The following is a 21,514-nucleotide window of genomic DNA, read 5'->3' as shown; positions in this document are numbered from 1 at the left end:
TTAGTTCTTCAGTACCAAAGACTACATTACATTGATGAACACAAATGTCCTAACATAAATATCCAACTAGTGGTTTTCTTTATAAGTTCTTTACCTATTCCATTTTTCAGATTCCACTTGACCCAATTTACTCCTTTAAGGGAGCAGAAGGTGTAACATCTACAAAAATTATTCCCGTAATTAATTAAGATAATAAAGGGTAAATATGTAAATTTAAATATAAATGAGTTTGAGGATGGTTAGAGATGGCTAATAGGTTTATTGGGTTTGGTTTTAGTTATTAGATTAGGTTTAAAAATGAATTAGGCCACCTGAACTCAAATTGAAGAGAGAAAATTAGAATTTGGTCAATTGTGTGTTATGCTACAACATAATGTCATGAATTTGACTTAAAAAGGGCATCTATGTGTGCGAAAAATGAAGGAAAAAGAGGATAATGAAGGGGCTCGTGATCCTCTGTACTAGGGCATAATTTTTGTTGGTATTTTGGGATGATTTAGAGCTTTTAATCACTAGGGTAAATCTCTCCTACCATTTCTCTTCCTCTCTACACCATTTTCAAGTTAGGGTTTGTAGTTAGAGGATAATTTTTTGACCTTGGGCACTTTGGGTTCAAACCCATTGACTTAAATAGAGTTAGTGAGAATTGTTTGAGTTATCTAAGCCTTTAGTAGTTTTATGCATCCATGAGAGTGGGCTCTCAATTATAGACGAATTTGTGAATTTAAATGTCATAAATGGTGGTGCTGAGGTAGGTGGATGCCATTGATATTGATTAAGAATTGTGTTAGTATTAGGTAGGACTAACAGAAGTTAATAAACCTAATATAATAATTAAACTCAAGAGTTGAGAGTTTGGATGATTAAAGTGTTTAAATTTAAGAGTTGGGAGTGAGTAATTTATGACACTAATAATGATTTTGGGTTGTTGGATGATACATTAGTAATTATTTAAGTTGTTGAGAGCTAAATAAAGTTAATGGGAGTTAAGGAATTCATTAAATGTGAGATTGATCTTGTAGTTGAGAAATTTAGTTACTAAAGTATGAAATTAAATGTTAGAAGTGGTGATTTTAATGTTATTAGTGATAGGTGTTAATGTAATTGTAAACTAATTTCACAAAGCATCGGTGAGCTTGAATTTAGCCCCAAAAGCAAGTTATGATTGAAGGATAACTTTTGATCTTTCAAAAGTTTGAAGTAACAGGAAAAAATTTAGTTTATATAGTTGAATATTAATTCATTATTTATTGAAATAGTTAATTTGAAACATGTTTAATATTTTTAAACTTATGATGCAAATTTGGCATAGTTTTTATTATTATGACCCTAAGTTGTACATTATTGATTATATATATATATATATATGATTATATGTTTGAAGGCCGATCACATGGTTGTTATTATTGAGAATGAGGTTATACATTGTCATACATACTTTATATGTGTGTTTATTGCCAATTGCATCTGTTTTTGATTGATATGTAATTATATAGATTAGATGAAACTTGATTACTAAGTGGTTATACTCACCCCTCTATTTAATATTTTACAAGCACTAGTTCCAAGCAGGACAAATGGAAAGCACCAGAGGCTTAGAGACTCAATTTTCTACTATAAGCCTCTTGTAATTTTAGTTGCATATGTGTAATTAATTGATATTGTAAACTACGATGTTCATATTTTGTTATACTTGCACCATTGAATATTGAATATTGAAATGTGTATTTTAGGCCTTAGTGCATGTGGTATCTTTTTAGTTGAAATATTTGTGTAAGGTTAAAAAACTTGTTTAAGTAAGGAGTGAGTATATTTGTGAATGATGTGATTTAGATGTGAAATTACATGTTTAATTCCCCTTATGTTCTTATGATCAAGGGGTTGAATGGTGAAAATGTGATACAAGTATTGTTTGAATGTTGTGGTATATTGCACGAGTCTATTATAATTTATTGAGTGTGGTTTAAGGGTTGGTATGAGCTTTTAGCACTTGGATTAAGTTTTGGACACCTTAGTTATGTTTTGAAAGCACAAAAGTATGAGTTTGCTTTTTGGTGTCCAACTTTTAATTGAGAAATAATTTGAATGTAAAAAATTAGTGCCATTAGCTAGAGCTCAAAGAAAGCTTTTTATAGACATCTAGATCACCTTAACCAGACATTGGATGGAGAGTTGGTGCGCAATGGAAGTTCAACTAGAAAATATACCATGACAATTTATTGCTATCATGGGTTCTACTATTTATGATGCATCATAAAATTTTATGCTGCAACATAATTGTACCAGAATCACTTTTGCTATTTTGATCTTAATTTGATGTTATCTTATTTTGTATGATGTCTATGCTTTTATATACATGTTTTGCTTTGATTTTATAGTATTTTAAATTTTAAAAATACTTGGGATTCTATTTATAAAAATTTTAAAACTTAGTAATTTATTTAGGTTATTCCCGTAATTACCTTGATTTTGGGAAGTTAATTGTGGATATGTAAGGGTAACCTTACAAAAGGTCTCAATCTAACTATCACAAACCATAAATTTCGACCAATTCAAGGCATTGTCACAATCTCTGAAAAGATGCACGGCGTATTCCTTGGAGTTGCATCCCATTAGGCCATGATCATGATTCTACATCCCTCTCCTTCTTAGGTCTATGGTATGTAACCATCTATGTGTGAATAGCCACATAAATGATTTGATCTTTTTAGGAACGGGCTTTCTCCATCAGAGCTTCAATGCAACGTCCACTTGTTGTTGCGTACTTGCAAAAGAAAAATTATAGGCATACTTAACAGTGAAAGAACCATTCAAAGGTGGTTTCTAATAGTGTTTATCCTCTCTTCTCTCCTCACAAGGTGGGTGCTCAAAAGTCAAATGATCCACAACATGAACATTGAATTAGTTAGTAATTTTTCCTTGTTCTACTCATCATTTTACCTTGCATAATCAAACACCTTCTCTTTTTTGTTAATAAAGCCTTCATAACCTAAAAAAAGTTAATCAATGGGATGTTCAGCTTGAACCAATTATTAACTAGAAAGAGGTACTTTTATCATTACCTATTCTCTTCCTCACCCTAGCTTCAAAATCATCCCAAATAGCATAGATGCTTTTGTAGGTCAAGGAAGACGACTTCTTTTTCTTAATGTTTAAGACTAGTCTTTTAAGGTCTTCCTTACTATACCACAATTAACTTTAAAAACTAAGGTAATCCCGAGATCACCCCTAATGATTACTAAGTTTATGAAATTTCATAAATAGGATCCCAAATTTTCAAATCTTAAAAACATTTAAATATACATTCTTGAATAGTAAATCAAAGTGAAATCAGTTTACAGAAGCATGTGATACTAATTTATAATAAAGCATTTGCATTTAAGGCATTTAAAAATCATTAATTAGAAAATAGGGGGTGCATCGTAGCATATACTCAACACACCATGACTCATCCCTCTTAGTGCCATGTGATGTGGAGTAGATGCCATACATTGTAATACATTGCACAGGATGATAGCATCTATTGCTATTATTTGATAGAAACAAGAGTGAACTTTTGATGCACCTCATTTCTTAATCTGATGTCTGATCAAGGTGATCTAAGTGTCTGCAAAAAGTATTCTCCTAACTTTAGCTAATGATATTGGTTTCACAATCAAATTACTTCTCATTCACAGTCAAATTATTTCTCATTCAACAATTGAACATTCATTCCTAAACTCACTCTTTTTTCAACCAAAATACAACTTGGGTGCCTAATTTATAATCCAAGTGCCAAAAGCCTAAACTTAACTTTAGACCACACTTAATGTACCCAAGGATACCTATGCAACACACCACGTCATACACATAACACATCTATTATTTTTTCAATGCTCAACCCATTAACACTAAAAACAAAAAGAGTAGCCTTAAATTCATAAATCATCACATCAATCAATATCAATAACATATTTTACTTACTTTTTACTTGCACTATTATTTTAACCCTTTTTTAGATTTCATAATTAATGCACATACAATTTACGGCTCAAACTACATAACTCAATTTAACAATCATATAGTATACATAAATAAATATGAAATTTTCTAGTTGGCAATTTCAAAATGAATTATACACATAAGACTCAAAATAAACAAGGCCTACTAAGTTAGACGTATATCCAAAGCCTTAGGCATTTTTCTTCAATTCTGACCAGATGAGTTAACTCCTGTAATATTGAAGAGAGAGGGGTGAGTATAACTACTTAATAACTAAGGTATGTTCAACTTATACTAATGCATGTCAACTAGTTAAAAAGCAAGTAGCCTATAATTTTGTGCTCATGACAAAACAACAACTTTACAAAGCACATTTTTAGCATAATACATCACTAATCTCATAAATTTTCATAATATCATTTCAATATCTCATTTTCACATATAAACAGTAATAACCATGTGCCTTCATGATAATTTCATTACCAAGGTCACAAAACAAACAACCATGTGCCCTTAATCACAATATGTGTGATCACACTTCCTTCATATCTTTCTTTTACCTTCAACATGAAATTGTGGGCTATTACATAATAGGATTATCCATGTGATGAGACTATCTTTGCCTTTCACTTGTGAGAAGATACTTTACCAATGTTATTTAACTTATTTATAGGTCACGATTTCCTTAAATCTCACATTACGAGGTGTCATTCTCTTTAAGCTAGTTTCCTCGTCAAACAAGTGAAAATCAGAATAGGTTTAAGTCCCTCAATACACAATGAGACAATTCCTTATTGAACAAGTAAGGTAATAAATATATCTAAGCAAACCATCAAGCTCCAATAGCGGCCTTAGTAAGTGGATTTTATACTTACTACTTCTCTTCCTAAGCGAACTCCCACCTCATATGATCATGTGATATACAAATATTTCAAGCATGCAAAGTATTCACTGTATATTCATGCTTAACATTATCATTGTACTTATATCAATTTGTAATAATTTCACTTTCATATCACAATTATCATGGAACTTTGTAATGTCTGCCTTGACATTACCAAGACAACACTCACATCATTGTGATAACTCGAATTAAATAAAATCCTCAGAAAAAGTTACCACAACTCAGGAGTTTAAAGATAATTAGTTAAAACATTGGGATTCCAAGAAAACCTTTTTTAATATATTGTTTGAGCTCAAACCATGGTTAAAAATCAATTAAGAGCAAATATAAAGCATGGGAAACAAACTATAACAAAATTTGGCTTAAACGTCATTTTTTAGCAAATACTGGTCTATCTGCCGCGGCGGATGGCACAAAGGGACGAATCCCTCAAGGGCCTCTTGTGTCATAGTGCAACAATCATGAGCTGCGGTGCACACTTGTTGTCATGATAGCAGATTGCTGTCATGACACCAGAGACAGCAATGACAACAGATTGCTGTCATGATAGCAGATTGTTATCATGGCATCTCCCTAAACTTTTGGAGCGCGTTGTTTCGCCATTTGACATCCGATTTGAGTGGTTCAAGTATCCACACAAACCTCTTTGAGCCCTCTAACTAATGGCACTGATATTACACCCAAACAATCATTCGTTTAAAAGATAGATACCCAAAACTAAAATGGTTCATTTTTACAACAAAACATGGTGTCTAACTCACAATACACAATGCCAATAGCTCCGGAGACAACTTGACCACCTCAAATGGACTATATATCACATAACAATCTATTTACATCACACACTTAAACAATCATGCTCAAAATGACCTCCAAACCCCTATTAGATAAAAACACAATGGGGTGGACAAAATTCAACACATCAATCCATTGGTCATTTTGACACTCAAGACACTTAATATATATTTATAAATCACTTGTAAACAACTTAGCCAAGCACATAATTAATCCATATCATCATTCTTGAACCAATATATACACACTTATCACAATTTCATACAAGTGATACCTATATAATGTCATGTTCCTAAGTTGGCAATAATTATCGACAATGTTCGTTACAACACACAAAGAGAAAAGGAAGAGCTATACAATGATGCTCTTCACTCTTCAAATGCCCCTTCCTTTCCCTTACCCCTACCGGAGCCTTCACCTGTAAAATATAACCACAGGGTGAGATAAACATCTCAATAACTAATATAGCTCATTAAATGTTTATTATCACAAATAACCATGAAAAAGTATCAAAACCATAGAAATACCAAGCACATCATAATTATGAGATATATGAATCTCTTCTTAATAAAACACGTAGTTTTACACTAGCATGATTATCTAATATTGAACCTCTAATGCTCTCCGATATGAAACCATAGGCTCTCCTAGTTCAACCACTTGTTGACCCGGTACACTTTCGGTGGTAGAAATACCCGGGCAAAGGTAATCTAACTCGCCTACAGACTATAATTTTTTTCTTTTCACACACTTGTGATAAAGGCATTGTTGACTCGTAACCGTACCCTAATGGGTATTAAGGAGTTGCCAGACTAGCCGAATGTCCCATGGTAATAGTCCCATATAATGCTACATCGGATGTCCTATGGTGTCAGCTCAATCATATGAATTTTTCACTCACATATCACTACACATATATATTCCCACATATCTCGAGTGAACTCCCACCCCCTATGATCATGTTCTTTCACAATTTCTACTACTTTTCATCACATTTTCACATCACACTTATATACATAGTATATATATTTTAATTAGAAACAATAACCATTTACAAAATATTTTTTCATGCTAAAATCATTTATAATGTCAAATTATGCACAAAAATCTTCAAAATCACAACTTTATTATTTAAAATTACTTCTACACAGATATAATAGTTAATAAACACAATAAACTATATGGTTGCCTCAACCCTTTTGTCACACAAAAAGGGTTACCGTGGCTCAACATTAGTTCCACACGTTTTATACGCACAACAAGGCTCGAGCAACGCTCAATTTACACCAATAGGTGACAATCATCAATTATCACTCCAGATAACTTCAAATTCACTAGGTTCTAAGTGCTTAAAATACTCAAATTCCTTTTTCTATCAACATCAACCATTCTCACACACTCTAACCATCCCATTACACATTCCAACATACCAAATTCGCTAATCAATATTTCACATTATCTCAAAATCCTCAGATTATACTTAGAGTTCATCCAAACCCTTACCAAAAATTCTCAATCATCACAAAAACTCATAAACTTAAGGTTAGAAACTTGATTTAACTCCCCAAGATTTTAAATAAACTAATGGGTTTGGTCTAAACCTAAGGGAACCTAAATCAAAGCCCCCATCACCCTAAAATGTTCAGATTTTCGCATAAAAGAGGGAGAAGAGAGAATGTACAACTTACCCAATGGTGAATCAAGCTCCAAATGCCCTCAAAGTAGCTTAGGGATCATGCCCTAGCATACCAAAAGCTCTCCTCCATCACTCTCTCATTTTTCCTTTTTCTCTCTTCTATTTTCGATTTGTTTTCGTGATCTGATAAGTGCAAATTTTGCACATACGCCATGGCGCACTGACTCACCCGTCGCAGCGCATGGTACAGAAAGCCCCATAAAATTTTAAACTTCCTTCCATGCCATGGCCTACTTGAACCTTGACCTAGCACTCTTCTAAGGCTATCCAAGGATCCAAAAATCATATTAATCTCCATAAACCTCGCTAAATAACAATTTATCTAAATTGATCAAATTATCCCTTGAAAACACTGATAATTACTAATGAAGAAACTTAGGATGTTACAAACTCCATATCATATTATGTCATAAAACCACATCACATCACATCTTTAAACTCCATATTATCGTAGAATTTACAATGTTAGCATTTCATTTATTACACGACATATACATTATTTCTAAACTTTACAACATCATCAAAGAATGATTCAAATCTCACATGCTAAACTTGCATTACAAACAATTTCATGATTGACAATATACAATCATAATTCAAAGTAATTAATTAACACACATGAACATAAGAAGATTTTCCTCAATTATCTCACCCTTTAAATACACATTTCCAAAGCTTCTAAAATCTTGAATGGTGCTAAACATTTAATCACATAAATAATCATCAATATCCTCGTTAGGATAATTTCCCATATCAAACTTAATACTTCTAAACTCTCAAAACCCTATTTTCCTCATATATAAGGATATCGATAGGGTTTATTAATGACATCATATCATTCCAAGCACCACATTTATTAAGGTTTTTTGAGTATTTATTACCCTATAATCACCAAAACTTATAAAGCCATAAATGTTAGGATTAAATAATATAAACTACTTCCATTAACTCTATTTAAGTTAATGGGTTCGAATCCTTATCCCTATAAGTTTGAAAATTTACTTCTCTAGCAACTCTAAATGGAAGAGGAAGGAAGTGGATGACTTAAAAGACTTACCTTTAATGTTTATAAGCTTTAAATTGCTCCTAATCTTTCAAACTTGAAATGTCCTAGCAGAGTTCTTGTGTTCCTCATCATTCTTCTTTGTTTCCTTTTTGTATCTCACGCCTGATATAGCTCTTATTATTGCAACATTGTGACCATGCACTGTGGCATGTGATGCAGAGAAGGATCTTCGTGTTTTAGTGACTTGTTCATCATATCATCTCAAGCATGTGTCATGGTATGTTGCATAGAGTCATTTCTCCTTGTTTTCTTCTATTTCAAAGTTTGGGTAGCCTAACTCTGTTCTGAACTCAATTCTAGGGTTGAAATCACAACCCAAAACATCTATTAGCTCTCTATATAATCACACACCACAATTATTTACTTAATTAGGGGTTAGTTTTTTAGGATGTTATAGGTTTAGAACCACACTTGTATTTGCTTCTTACTACCTTCACCCAAAGACTTTAATTATTGGATAAGAGATTCTAACACAATTTCATCACAAAAGCTTCATTTTGTCTCCTTAAATTCTTAATGTCAAGGCCACCCTCTAGCTTATCTGAAGATATTTTATCCTAAGATAATAAGTAAAAGCCCTAATTACTCTCAGAATGACCCTAAAAGAAACTTTTACTTTGTTTCTCAAATTCATTAAGCAACTGTTTAAGGAGAAGCATAATTTGGATACGATATGATGGTAAGTTAGAGAGGACAAGCTTAATGAGAGTAGCTCTTCCTACTTTATTAAGGAAACGATCTTTCCATTCACTTAATCTCTTTTGTGTCTTTTCAAATATAGGAGCAAATAACACATAAGATGCCTTATTATGTATGAGAAGAATACCTAGGTATTTACCTAGGTTAGTAGTTAACGACATTCCCATTCTCTTGCTCAAGTTTTGAGATCTTAAAATATAGACATTCTTGGAACAATGCGCCTTAGTCTTGGAGTTGTTCATACTTTGGCCCGAGGAATCACAACATCGATTCAAACAAATAGTCATAATCTCCACTTGAGAAGAAGATGCTTCTCTAAAGATAAGATCATCAGTAAAGAAAAGATGGGAGATCAAAAATCCTTATATATAACGCTTTATTAGAACCTATTGCTTATCTTCTACTATATCGCTGATTATGATTGGTATGGGCCAAGGCCACATGCCACTACTTGCCCATAGTTGATTTTTATTAATTGTTTTTATCTTCTTCGGCATTTTTTTTATATCTTCTTTCTTTTTTTATTTTTAAATTCAATAACCCCTAAACATTTTGATTTTTTATGTATGTATGTGTGTGTGTGTGTGTGTGTGTGTGTATAATTTTATTTTATTTTCTAAGACTCTACAATTTTAAATGATTGGGTTGAATTTTTTCCCCTAAACAAAACTTATTACTTGTTCTCATTTTCTAAAAAAATCATGTGTTGGAATTAAGTCCTTCAAATTTAACTTCTTTCAATTAAATTATATTTATTTAAATAACTAAATGGAATAACTCCATCATAATATCTTAAGTCCAAAAAGTTAAAATTGGGATGCTATAGGTGCGGTTCCCCTAGTTCGTCCCTATCTCTGCCTCTGCATGCATACATACATACATACATACATACATATATATTACACCTTTAAAGTGTTATACTTTGATATCTTTCTTTTGCATTAATCAACATAAGTTGGTTTTGATATTTGATGACTTGTGAGAATAATAGAAAAATAAGAAAAAAAGAAAATTGGATAACTTTTGATAGTTGACTTGTTTTTATTTGGCCATATACACATAACAAGTCGTTGACATACTTTACACATTAGTTTAATTTAAGAATTAATTTGTATTTATAATTTAGAGGGATGACATATTAACTTAATGAGGATTAATTTAATAAAAATAAATTTAAAGAGTTAAATCAATAATTGAAGCTAATTTATAAAGTATCAAAAGTTTCATTATTCCAGATTTATAGTATGATGTATTGATATTAATTATTTAAATTTTATTTATTTATTTATTGGTGGATGATTATTATTTAATCTTAATTTAAAAGATAAAAATATACTCCCTCTATTAAAAAATATAAGATATTTTTTGAGAAGTTAATTGTTAAAAAATTTAGGCTATTTTAATGTTGTAAGTTGTAATTAATATTTTTTTTCTAAAAATACCTTTAATAAATAAAATATTTTATATTTATTTTTAAGTGAAATACCATATTAAATAAGGATAAATAAAAATATATAGTATTTTCTAAAAAAATTAATTAATTTACTAGAGAATAAAATTCAATTAAAATATTTTATATTTTTAAACAAAAGGAATAATTTATTTGGATAAATAGTTTGAAAAGCTTTTTTTTTTTGTTTCTGACCCAGTATCTTGTAGAGTGTGGGTATCATAGGTTCTTTGCCCACTCACCTCATTCTAGACTAATCCAGATTCATTGCGTTGGTTGGACTCTTCTTCGACAGGTTTTGCAGGTACCATTAGCCAAACATACTTTGTATGCTCAACTGTGCATAGCATTGGGCAATACGGGCCAGCCTGTGAAGGTTGATATTTTTGCTGCTTGGTCCAAGCCAACCTGTTATATAAAATAGGTTGAAAAATTCAACTCAACTTATTTTCTGGTGTATTGGTTAGCCCGCGGGTTAGCTCGCAAAAATTTATCAAAATTTTTTTAACAATTTAAAATTTATAAAATAAATAAATAAATATATATATATATATATCACATTTTAAGAAAAATTAGCAATTAAAGAACTTGTAAATAAATAAAATGAACATAGAATTCAACCAAAAAATTTCATCTTGCTAGATTTTTATTATTAATTATCTTCTTGCCTAGATGTGTTATTTTTCTCATTGAGAAAGAAAATTTGAATATAAACCCATATTATTTTTTTAATAAATTTATATTTATGATTTCAATCAATAAATCTTATGATATTAATAAATAATATATATTCAAAATATTTCTATAAAAATTAGTAAATCATCGATTTATGAACTATAATAAAAATTTTATTTGCAAATAATAAAAAAGATTTATATTATATTTCAAATGTAAATAACATATTTGTGAGTCATAAATTATATATTTGAGAAATATTGTCATTATTGTATATTTATAAAAAAATATAATGTGATTAAAAATAAAAAAATTAATTTTTTAAAAAATATGCTAGCCCGTGAGCCAGCTCGTTCAGCCCCCAAGCTAACCCATTTTAGTTCTCTAGTTTTGCAAGTTGGGTTAGCCCAACCTATTTTAAAATATAAGCTAATTTATTTAACCCAACCTATCAAATTTTGTGAGTTAGATTGCGGGCTCAACCCATTTTCTTGATTTTAGAGGTGTAGCTGTATATCTCAAGCCTCAAATTTGAGATATCAAATTAAGCTGTCTAAATTTCTAATCACTTAGACAAGCACCCGGTAGTAGTTTGAAAAGTTAACTAAGAGTGTGTTTGGATTAAAAAATTTACAACTGAGGTTAGGATTCAACTGAGGTTAGCAAACTGAGGTTAGAAGAAAAGTCAATTAATATAACGTGATTTATGTTTGGATATCATTTTTTTAAAAGTCAATCAGATAAACTGAAATTCATTTGGATGGTTTAATTCAAAAGCCAGTTGAAATATTTAATGGCAAAAATAAGCATAAATTTTTTATCTTAAATATTAAATCTTAAATAAGCATGTTTATATTTTTTTTTGACTAATTAATAAATAAAAAATATAAAAATTAAAATTACAACTAATAAGGAAAATATCTTAAATATTCAACCATGAAAACCTAAAATAAATTAATATTTAATTGATATGATTTACAAGTTGATCTCTAATTGTATCACGAACATGCTGCATTTGTCTTGATGGACCGGGTAGATTTGACAAGGATGCTTCACTAATATCGATATCTTCCTCCTGGACTTCTACACTTTCATCTTCAGCTCGTATGAACTGCTCATCAGTAATTGAATTTCTCCTAATAAAATTATGTATTGCCATTATTGTACAAACAATTTGAACTTGTGTTTTATATTTAAATTTGGACATTTTTCGTATAATTGCAAACATATTCTTCCACACTCCAAAAGTTCTTTTTATAGTGCATCTTAGACTTGAATGATAATAATTGAAGACCTCATTATTGTTTGTAAATCCTGCAACTCGCCTAAAGTCTGGAAGGTGATAACATTCGCAACGATATGGACCAAGATACCTATTTAGTGTTGGATAACTAGAATCAACCAAATCATATTTACCTATTAAATGAAAGGAAGTGATGTAAATTTGACCAACATTAAATCAATGCAATAATAATTATAGTGACTTTAATAAAATATACCTAGAGGTGGATGCGGAAAATGTATTGAAGGAGTTGATATGGCATTATCAAATACTCGAGCATCATGAGCTGTGCCTTCCCATCCCGCAATGACAAAAGTAAAACACATGTCCCAATTACATACAGTCATAACATTTTGTATTGCATATCCCTTTCTTCCAATAAATTTGATTTGATCAGCAACACTAACCACGCATGGCACATGAGTGCCATCAATTGCTCCTATAGCATCCTTAAAGAATAGCCAATACCATGGATCATTTGAATTTTTGAATGACATCATTGAAACAAATGATCGAGTGGCTTTATGTTTGCCTTGGAAAGGTTAAGGTAGGCAGCTAATACTTTATGGAAATTTCTATGGACAGTTTCCCCTGAATGCTAAAATTGTCCTTGTATCATCCTATTACCAACTCCATGTCCAACTGTATTTAAAAACATTCCAACCATTTCTTCAACTCCCATTTTTTAGATTTTTTAGACTAAGATCAACTAGTGTCACACACAGTTGCCTAAACAAATGTTTTTCCATTCAAAAAATTTCATAACAACGATCAAGATGACCTTGCAAAATCTCATTTACCCACATTTGCCCTATTTGCATACTAGTTCTCTATGGCTCTTTACACAAATATGGCATCACATATTCACTAACTAATTGACATATTTTTCTTGCTCCGTTATATCTTGCTGTAACAAGGGAAGTAGTTGATGAGCCACATCTACATCCCAACCTTCTTCCAACCTAACATATACTCATTCGAATCTTCCATAATTTTAAACCTGAGGTAAAATAGTATGTAAATATCATTTTATATAATATAAAGTACATAGTATATAAATATCATTCAATAACATAAAAGATAAAGCATAAGATAAGCATTAGATAAAAGTTAAATATTCACTACAAACCAAGTCATCATTTGCCAACTACAAGTCAAAATAAAGCAACTACAAGTCAAACACAAATCAAAATAAAGCAACTGCAAGTCAAATACAAGTTAAAATAAAGCAACTACAAGTCAAACACAAGTCAAGTCATCATAAGCCTAGATAAAAATTCATCCAGATGTATTTTTTGAAATCCAATCTGGTAGATGGTAAACTTGGTGCTTTAACCAATTGACCAAGTGATCAGGATGATCTTTAAGTTGCCAGTAAGAATCTCGTACAGGCTTATACAAGACAAGATTGACACATCTCCAATGCAAATCTTTATCACCAAAAACTTCTAGGAGTCCATTTAGGTGAGCCACAACCTCAGAAACTCCTATGTCATTTGCTAAAATCTTGCTCATTGTCTCTGTTTTAGCTCTATTATCCTTGGCCATTTCACTCATCGCATCTGCTATTTTCATTGATGCAGGGACTTTTTGCTTTTTCCTCCCACCAATGCCTACCACCCTCTTTCTTTTGCCTTGACTTCCGTCACCACTAGTTCCACCGGTATTTGTGGTGACATTCAAGCCCAACAACTCATCGATGACCCCCGTAGGTGCTGCAGTGTCAGATAAATTTAGCTCTTCTTCACTATCACCGAAGCCTTCTCGAAGGTCAATAGTAGGGCGGTACACATCCTCATCATCATCATCCTCTATTTGGGTCTGGGTAGCAGATGGTACAAAAAGTGTTTCCCCAGTTGCCAGGATATTCTTGAATATTAAGGTTAATTCCCTTACAAATCTTAGACCTTTATATCTAAATTTTCCATAAAGAGGATTTTCCTGTAACCATTCAAATAACCAACAATTAAAATTCTCAAATTAAATTCCAATCTTAAAAACACTTAACAACTAATCCATACCAAGATTTTTGCTCCCACCACTCATCTGGAGCATCAACAATATTCTTGTCATTGTCCCACCCTAAGCCGGTTTCACTTGAAAAAAACTTATGCCATACGTTCCATTCTTTCCTCATGTTATCTAGCTCATTTTTCAATTGCTTTCGCTAATGCCTTTTTCTTGTTTTTACCTCAAACCCCTCAATTATTGCCTACCACCCATTTTTGTTGAAAGCAGTTCCTTTCCTTTGTTTCTTGTACACTTGTTCTAAGCATTCTTTAATGAAAATTTCTGTTAAAGTTGAATTCCACACAGCTTTTCCTTTGTCACTGTTCATTATTGTAGAGACTAGCCAGCCATTACAAACATGCAAAATCAATATATATCTCTACATATATGCAAAATTAATATATATCTCCTATTTTTAGTTTGGCATTTTTCAAATTCATGAAGTTTATATAATGAAGAACAAAAATTTAAAATAATGCAACTTGCACAAAAAGAATTGAAGCACAAGTAGGAATTAGAGCAAGCTAAAGTGCAACAGGAGGAAGCTGAGGTATGCTTTAGCATTTGACCTATGAATCATATGACCTTCAGCATTTACATTGGGTGGTTAATATTGTAAAATTGCCACAATAATAATAGTACAATGCATAATATGCATGTCACTCACAGCTTTAATTTTTTAATTTGATTTCACATTTTAATGTGTGTTACATACTACTACATGCATCCTTGATATCTACATGACTCTAAGTTAGAAAGTTATAATAAAAAAGATGCTATAGCATGGACCATGTATAAAAGAGAGCTAGTACAAAAGGAAACTAATAAATATGCTAATTGCATCGCCATAGCTACTCATGACAATGATAATAATCGTGCTATATTTACAAATCCTCTCTCCTGAGTTGTAGAAGATTGATTGAGATTAATTGAGAAAAAAATACTCTGCTCTATCGTAACCTTACTCCTAAAAAGAAAAAAAAATTAAGACCATCAAATGCATGATTTAATGGAAATTTTAACACGCATAGCCCCCTGGCAATGGTTACCTGCCATCCACTCCATTCATTATTCAGGTTAATAAATATAGGTATAATAAATCAAGTAATCAACAATATAGATAGCAGACATGTTTACTCATTTAGAGGCAATTGTATGCCGCTAATGTTCATGCATGCAATTTAGAATCAGTAGACACCCACCACCTATTCTTCCAGTAACAGGATAAGCCAATCATAACATACCAAAAGCTTAGAATATTGAATGACCGCTGCTCATTTTCATGTCAATATGAAAATAGCAAACAACATAAATATCCTTCAAGTCAGAGTATGAAAGCATTAGAAACACTTCAACAATAATTTCAGATGAGACACTACAAGTAAAGCAATCTATGGCTTCACAAACTATTCGAGGAACACATAACAAGTGAGTTCCAGAAATGCAGAAAAGATGATTGGTCTAATAGCATTATAAATAACCGAGTTCCAAAAACGCATCTTATGGGCATCTGTACTCATGTTACACGCATTATATCTTCCTCTGCTCTAAAATAAACAAACAAGGGGTGGACATGAGAGAATAACAAGCACATATCACTTTCTGGAGCAGCAGCGCACGACGGTGAAGGAAGAAAAGTCTTCAAAGAAGGAATAGCGGAGCACAACAGGAAATAAGGCAACGAAGGAGACGAAAAGAATGACCTTATTTGGCAAGGACAAGCGATAAGGAGTAGATCCAGCGATAGGAAGTGCAGATCTGGTGGATACGGTGGAGATCGAGAGGCAACAGTGAGAAAAAGCACTTCGGAGCAGGGGCACGGTGGAAAGCTGGAGATTGACAGAAAAATGACTAACAGAATAGAGCTAGAGATCGGAGCAGGGGCACGGTGGTATGCTGGAGATCGACAAAAAATGACTAACAAAGAGAGCTGGAGACTAGAGCAGGGGCACGGTGGAAAGCTGGAGACAATGCCGAAGAAGCAGACAACTGGCCAAAGGAAGCAGATCTGGAAGTGTGTTTTGAAGCAGTTTTGAAGCGGATGGAGGTCACGGGTAAAGCAGCATGCACAGGAAGCAAGAGAGAAAAGAGAGAGAAAGCAATAAAATTTAAAATGCATTTATTGCTTCCAACGAGCAAACGTGAATGCTGAGAAGGGAAAAGCCAGATCAATTGGTTTTTTAGATAACGCATGTTTCTAAGCTAATTAAGGTTGAAAAGTTTTGCTAATCCAAACATTTTTTTTTTTTGCATTTTGCATCATAACCTCAATTATACCTATTCTAAATGAGTTAGAGTGTAATCCAAACATGCACTGAATTGATCCAACCATTCTTCATCTACATTTTGCTAATAAGGGACCACCATAAATTGAAGCCCAGCCCAATCCAACCATTTTTTCATATTCTCTCTCCCATGTCTGATTAAATGCTTCTTTCTAAGTGAAAAACAGAAAAGAAAAAAGGAGCCTCATTGAAAATTTACGCAAGTTCTTGGAGCAAGAAGGGTCCCTGCAACTGTGCAAGGCAAGAACTGGAATAGAATGATCGGGTCGAGAATGGAGGACGATGAAGAAGAAGGGCCACCTATAGCTATTCAGATCCAACAAGAGGAATCAACGTCTCATTATTCCGACTCTGACTCGAAAGCTTCAGTTGGGGTTACTGTCATCACCGGCTATCTTGGAGCTGGCAAGTCCACTGTAAGCTTTCCCCGTCGAATTTCTGTGCCTCTCTCTGCGACCCCAATCTCTTCCTTTGCATTACTTAGTAAGATTTTTACATGTTCTGAGCTTTGGGGATTCGGTTCATATATATATATATATATATTGGAAATTGCATTTTTTTTCTGTCTGATTATACAATTAGTATATAAAACTTAGGGCCCCAGGAAATGAAATGGAAGTGTTAAAATGACCAAATCCCACTAATTTTTTGAACTTGATAGCAACTTTGTTGTTAGGGTTTAATTTAAGGGTAGTAAAATGCGGTTTTCCCTTTATTCTCTTCTCTGTTCTTGTTGTTTGTCAACATTTTAAATTACCATGTCCATGGTATCCAAAGTTTGAACATAGGGTTGGACCAATTGTTTCAGCTGGTTAATTATATTTTGAATTCTCAACACGGGAAGAGGATCGCGGTCATCTTGAATGAGTTTGGTGAGGAAATTGGAGTGGAAAGGGCAATGATAAATGAAGGGGATGGTGGTGCACTTGTTGAAGAATGGGTTGAGCTTGATAATGGGTGTATATGTTGCACGGTCAAGCATAGTTTGGTTCAAGCATTAGAGCAACTTGTACAGCGAAAGGAAAGGTAAAGCAAGAAGAAAGGTTTCAAATTTATGATTTAATCGAATGAAATGACACATTAGAGAGCAGTAACATCTTCATATTGTATAACTTGGTAATTGCTAATTTGCATTTTTTACCATTATTACCGAATATTGGAAATTGAGCTATGCATTTTTATTTTTTCTTTTTGTGATCAAGACTCGATCATATATTGCTAGAGACCACAGGATTGGCAAACCCAGCACCTTTGGCATCTGTCCTATGGTTGGATGAACAGTTGGAATCAGCAGTAAAGCTTGATTCTATCATCACTGTAAGTATATTTTGGATGAATTTGAGTAAAAGTATTTTCACATCTTTTATGTCAACTTTTTTGGAATTTCTTTCACTTGAGTGCTGCTAGTAAGTAACTAAGTATTTCAAGACTATTCATTCCTTGGATGGTTAGAACATGTGTGGCAAATAAGGGTTTACTCTTCTTTCCTTTGCTTGAAAAGATGCTTTTTAATTCTTAGAGTGTATGTGTGTGTTTTTGTTTCTAAACTTAATTTCTGATCAAACAGGTGGTGGATGCCAAAAACCTTCGCTTCCAGCTTGCTGAGCATCGTGGCTCATCATCATCATTTCCAGAAGCATATTTTCAGATAGCATTTGCGGTACGTGTTTAGTGCATGGCTAAATTTTGGCTGCTGCTGTTCAGTGCTTGACAAGCATATGCTGGATCTTGCTGATTCTTTCTTATCAAACTTTTCTCCCATTTCTCATGGCTTTATTTTTTAATGTATCCACTTCACCGGTGTTGAGCTAATAACCTTGCTCTTTGTTATAGGATATTATAATTCTTAACAAGGTTGATTTGGTCTCTCCAGAAGGTTCTGGAAGCATTTTGGAGGAGCTGGAGGAGGAAATTCATAACATTAACTCCCTTGCTGAGACAATTCATTCTGTCCGCTGTCAAGTTGACTTATCAAAGATATTGAACCGCCAAGCTTATGATTCTGCGGTTAATGACACATAATTTTGTTCTTCATCCATATTTCATATTTTGCTTCAATTTTTCCCACCTACATACTAGTAAAATTACTTTTACTGCTCTTGTTTCAGCATGCCTCGCATTTAGAGAAATTATTAGAAGAAAGCCGTTCATTGTCTTCCAAAAAGCTTCATGATAGCAGTGTGAGAACTATATGCATTTGTCAGTCACATAAGGTTGATCTTGAAAAGGTACTTTTAATTTCTACTTGTAACGCATCATGTTTTTGTCAGTCACTTGATATGTAATTAATCCTTGAAGTTTCTCCTTATGTGGTTACTGGCATCATTGTATATTTTATGATGAGCAGCACTTTATAATTTTAATAGGAAAAGTCATAAATAGTGCGCTCTCTATTTCTTTCCCATTCTTTCCCACTTGTATACACTGTGCAACCGGGATACTACATTTCGTTTCACTTGAAACTCCAATTCATTGTTTCTTTCCTTCAAAACATAACAGGCAAAAGATGTTGTTGTTTCTGTTTACTGAATACACTTTCCACACTATCAACTTAATTCTGTGTATATTTATCCACGCTTACAGGTTCGAATATGGCTTGAGGAGATTCTCTGGGAGAAGAAATATGATATGGATGTATATCGCTGCAAAGGTGTTCTCAGTATTCAAAATTCTGATCAACTGCATACGTTGCAGGTAACTAAAAAATTATCATACTTAATGGTCTTGAGACTTACCAAGAAGTTATATTGTACTAAAAGGTGTTAGACATAGGAAGCTGAGGTCATTTTGTTCTGGCATCTAAGTTGGCTTTTGGTTATTCTCTCATTGTTGGCTTGTTTATGCGGAAATTTATGATTACTGTAAGAAATGACTTAAATGCATTTCTTAAATGTTTCCTATCTAGTTTTCATTAAAATTATGATGCATGGGAAAATCTCCTTCAAATAGTCAATAATGCATTATTGAATTGTTTAAAAGAATGCCCACATTTCTGTAAGGAAATTGAGAGATTCATTTAAGGAACTTGTTGGAATTATTACCGTTGCATTGGCTTTTGTTATAGCTGTTTAGAGGGATATTCGGTTTATAGGACATTACGATTATGCTTGGTCTTGATAAATAAACCTGTGTTAATGATTGCAACCTTCATTCACTCCCTAAATGTAAATTTCTCAACAGGTTATACCATTTGTTATTTCAATATCAAGGCAGGCTGATCGTTAACAAAAAATATCTTGCTGAGAATTGATCATTAACAACTGAACTTCCATAACAGATTTCTTTCAAATTTTATATTATATACATGTGTGTGTGTGTGTGTGTACTTATGCATGCCTATTGTATAAGGATTTTCTTTCTCAAAGAGAATACAAGGTCTATCATTTGTGTTCTGCATTGTCTTACACAACTTGCAAGCCTGGAGATTCAGAAAATCTGTATCCAAACCTGATAGAAGGGCTTTTACACGACCCCTCATATTTGTTATTTAATTCTGAATTTTTGATACAACGTGTGTCGAGGAAGTTAACTCCTGTTGCTTAGGTTTTGTTATGAATAAAAACCTCAAATCCTTTATTACTGAAAATCTGGCAGGGGGTGAGGGAATTATACGATATTGTACCAACTCGCCAGTGGGAAAAGGAAGAAAATCGGACAAATAAGATAGTCTTTATAGGTAATAACATCGTGAGATTTTTCTGATGTAAGCACTAAACATATAAGAATGAAGGTCTTCTCAAGCTTGTTTGTGGACTTTTATTTTTTGGGATTCACAGGTCATAATCTGAAAGAAGATGTTCTAATTGATTCCTTCAGAACCTGTACAACCTGCTGAAGACATTTTGGTGAAATTTGTGTACTTCTCTTGCTCGTTTTGATAAACTGTGGTAGTCATTTCCTGGGTAAGCATGTAAAATCTCTTTTGTAGAATTTAAAGTTTTATTTTATTTTCCTCCATCAAAAACAAAGTTGGGGATTATTTTTTTTTTCCTTCCAAAGTTCATTTTAGATTACAGTTATCAATAAAGTCATGTTATCTCTGGGGAATGATTATTTATAATCTTAAAGATTTTGTTGTTGATGGAAAATAAGAGTAAGCATGAAGCAGCCTAGGCCAACCTTTCATTATTTATTTATTTATTTAATTTCGAATATGAACTGAAATGCATTAATCAACGATAGTCAAAAACATACAAACTGGAGAGACCCTTCGTCATCCTCATGAGCATACAAAAAGTGGGGGATGATCGAAGATAAGAAAATCATTAGATGAAAAATGGCCTTGCCTAGCTAGAGGGTCCGGTGTGTTGTTAAAAGATCTATGAATAAAGTTGATATTAACATTCCAGTCTCTACTCAAAATATCTAGAGAAAAAAAAAAATTATTCATTTGGTCTCTCAAGTATTGATTTTATTATAATTCAGTTCTTAAACATTGATTTGTTATAACTTGATCTTTATAATTTTGATTCAGTTACAATTCAATTCTTAATTTTGATTCGATGTAACTTAATCCTTATAATTTTGAACATTTAAAATATTAGTTCCAATATTGTAAAAAAATTATAAATATTAAAATTATTTTAAAATTTTAATCTTTAAAATTTTTATTAATTTAAAATAGTAGTCTTAAATTTTAAAATAATCTTAATGTTTATAATTTTGTTTTCT

General features: G+C 32.4%; 1 protein-coding gene across 2 annotated transcripts; it reads left to right on the top strand.

Moving 5' to 3' along the window:
• The first annotated feature begins 17,008 nt into the window (after positions 1-17,008).
• On the top strand, positions 17,009-20,956 carry LOC129323168 (uncharacterized). 2 transcript variants are annotated; one of them, XM_054969758.1, is made up of 9 exons: positions 17,009-17,259; positions 17,652-17,869; positions 18,046-18,160; positions 18,411-18,503; positions 18,677-18,850; positions 18,952-19,071; positions 19,427-19,537; positions 20,438-20,519; positions 20,620-20,954. In XM_054969758.1, exons 1-9 carry the CDS (start codon positions 17,101-17,103, stop codon positions 20,676-20,678), a joined length of 1,131 nt encoding a protein of 376 aa, XP_054825733.1. In that variant the 5' UTR covers positions 17,009-17,100; the 3' UTR covers positions 20,679-20,954. The 2 variants fall into 2 exon arrangements, with proteins under 2 accessions (XP_054825733.1, XP_054825734.1); XM_054969759.1 differs by lacking the exon at positions 17,652-17,869 and having other exon boundaries at positions 17,009-17,326; positions 18,066-18,160; positions 20,620-20,956.
• Positions 20,957-21,514: the final 558 nt, after the last annotated feature.

Source organism: Prosopis cineraria, unplaced genomic scaffold (genome assembly GCF_029017545.1).
Source record: "Prosopis cineraria cultivar Desert tree isolate PC_DT_omini unplaced genomic scaffold, ASM2901754v1 PC10, whole genome shotgun sequence".
Lineage (NCBI taxonomy): Eukaryota > Viridiplantae > Streptophyta > Magnoliopsida > Fabales > Fabaceae > Prosopis > Prosopis cineraria.
Note: the sequence above shows the minus strand (reverse complement) of the source record. Positions and strands in the feature narration are given on the sequence as shown.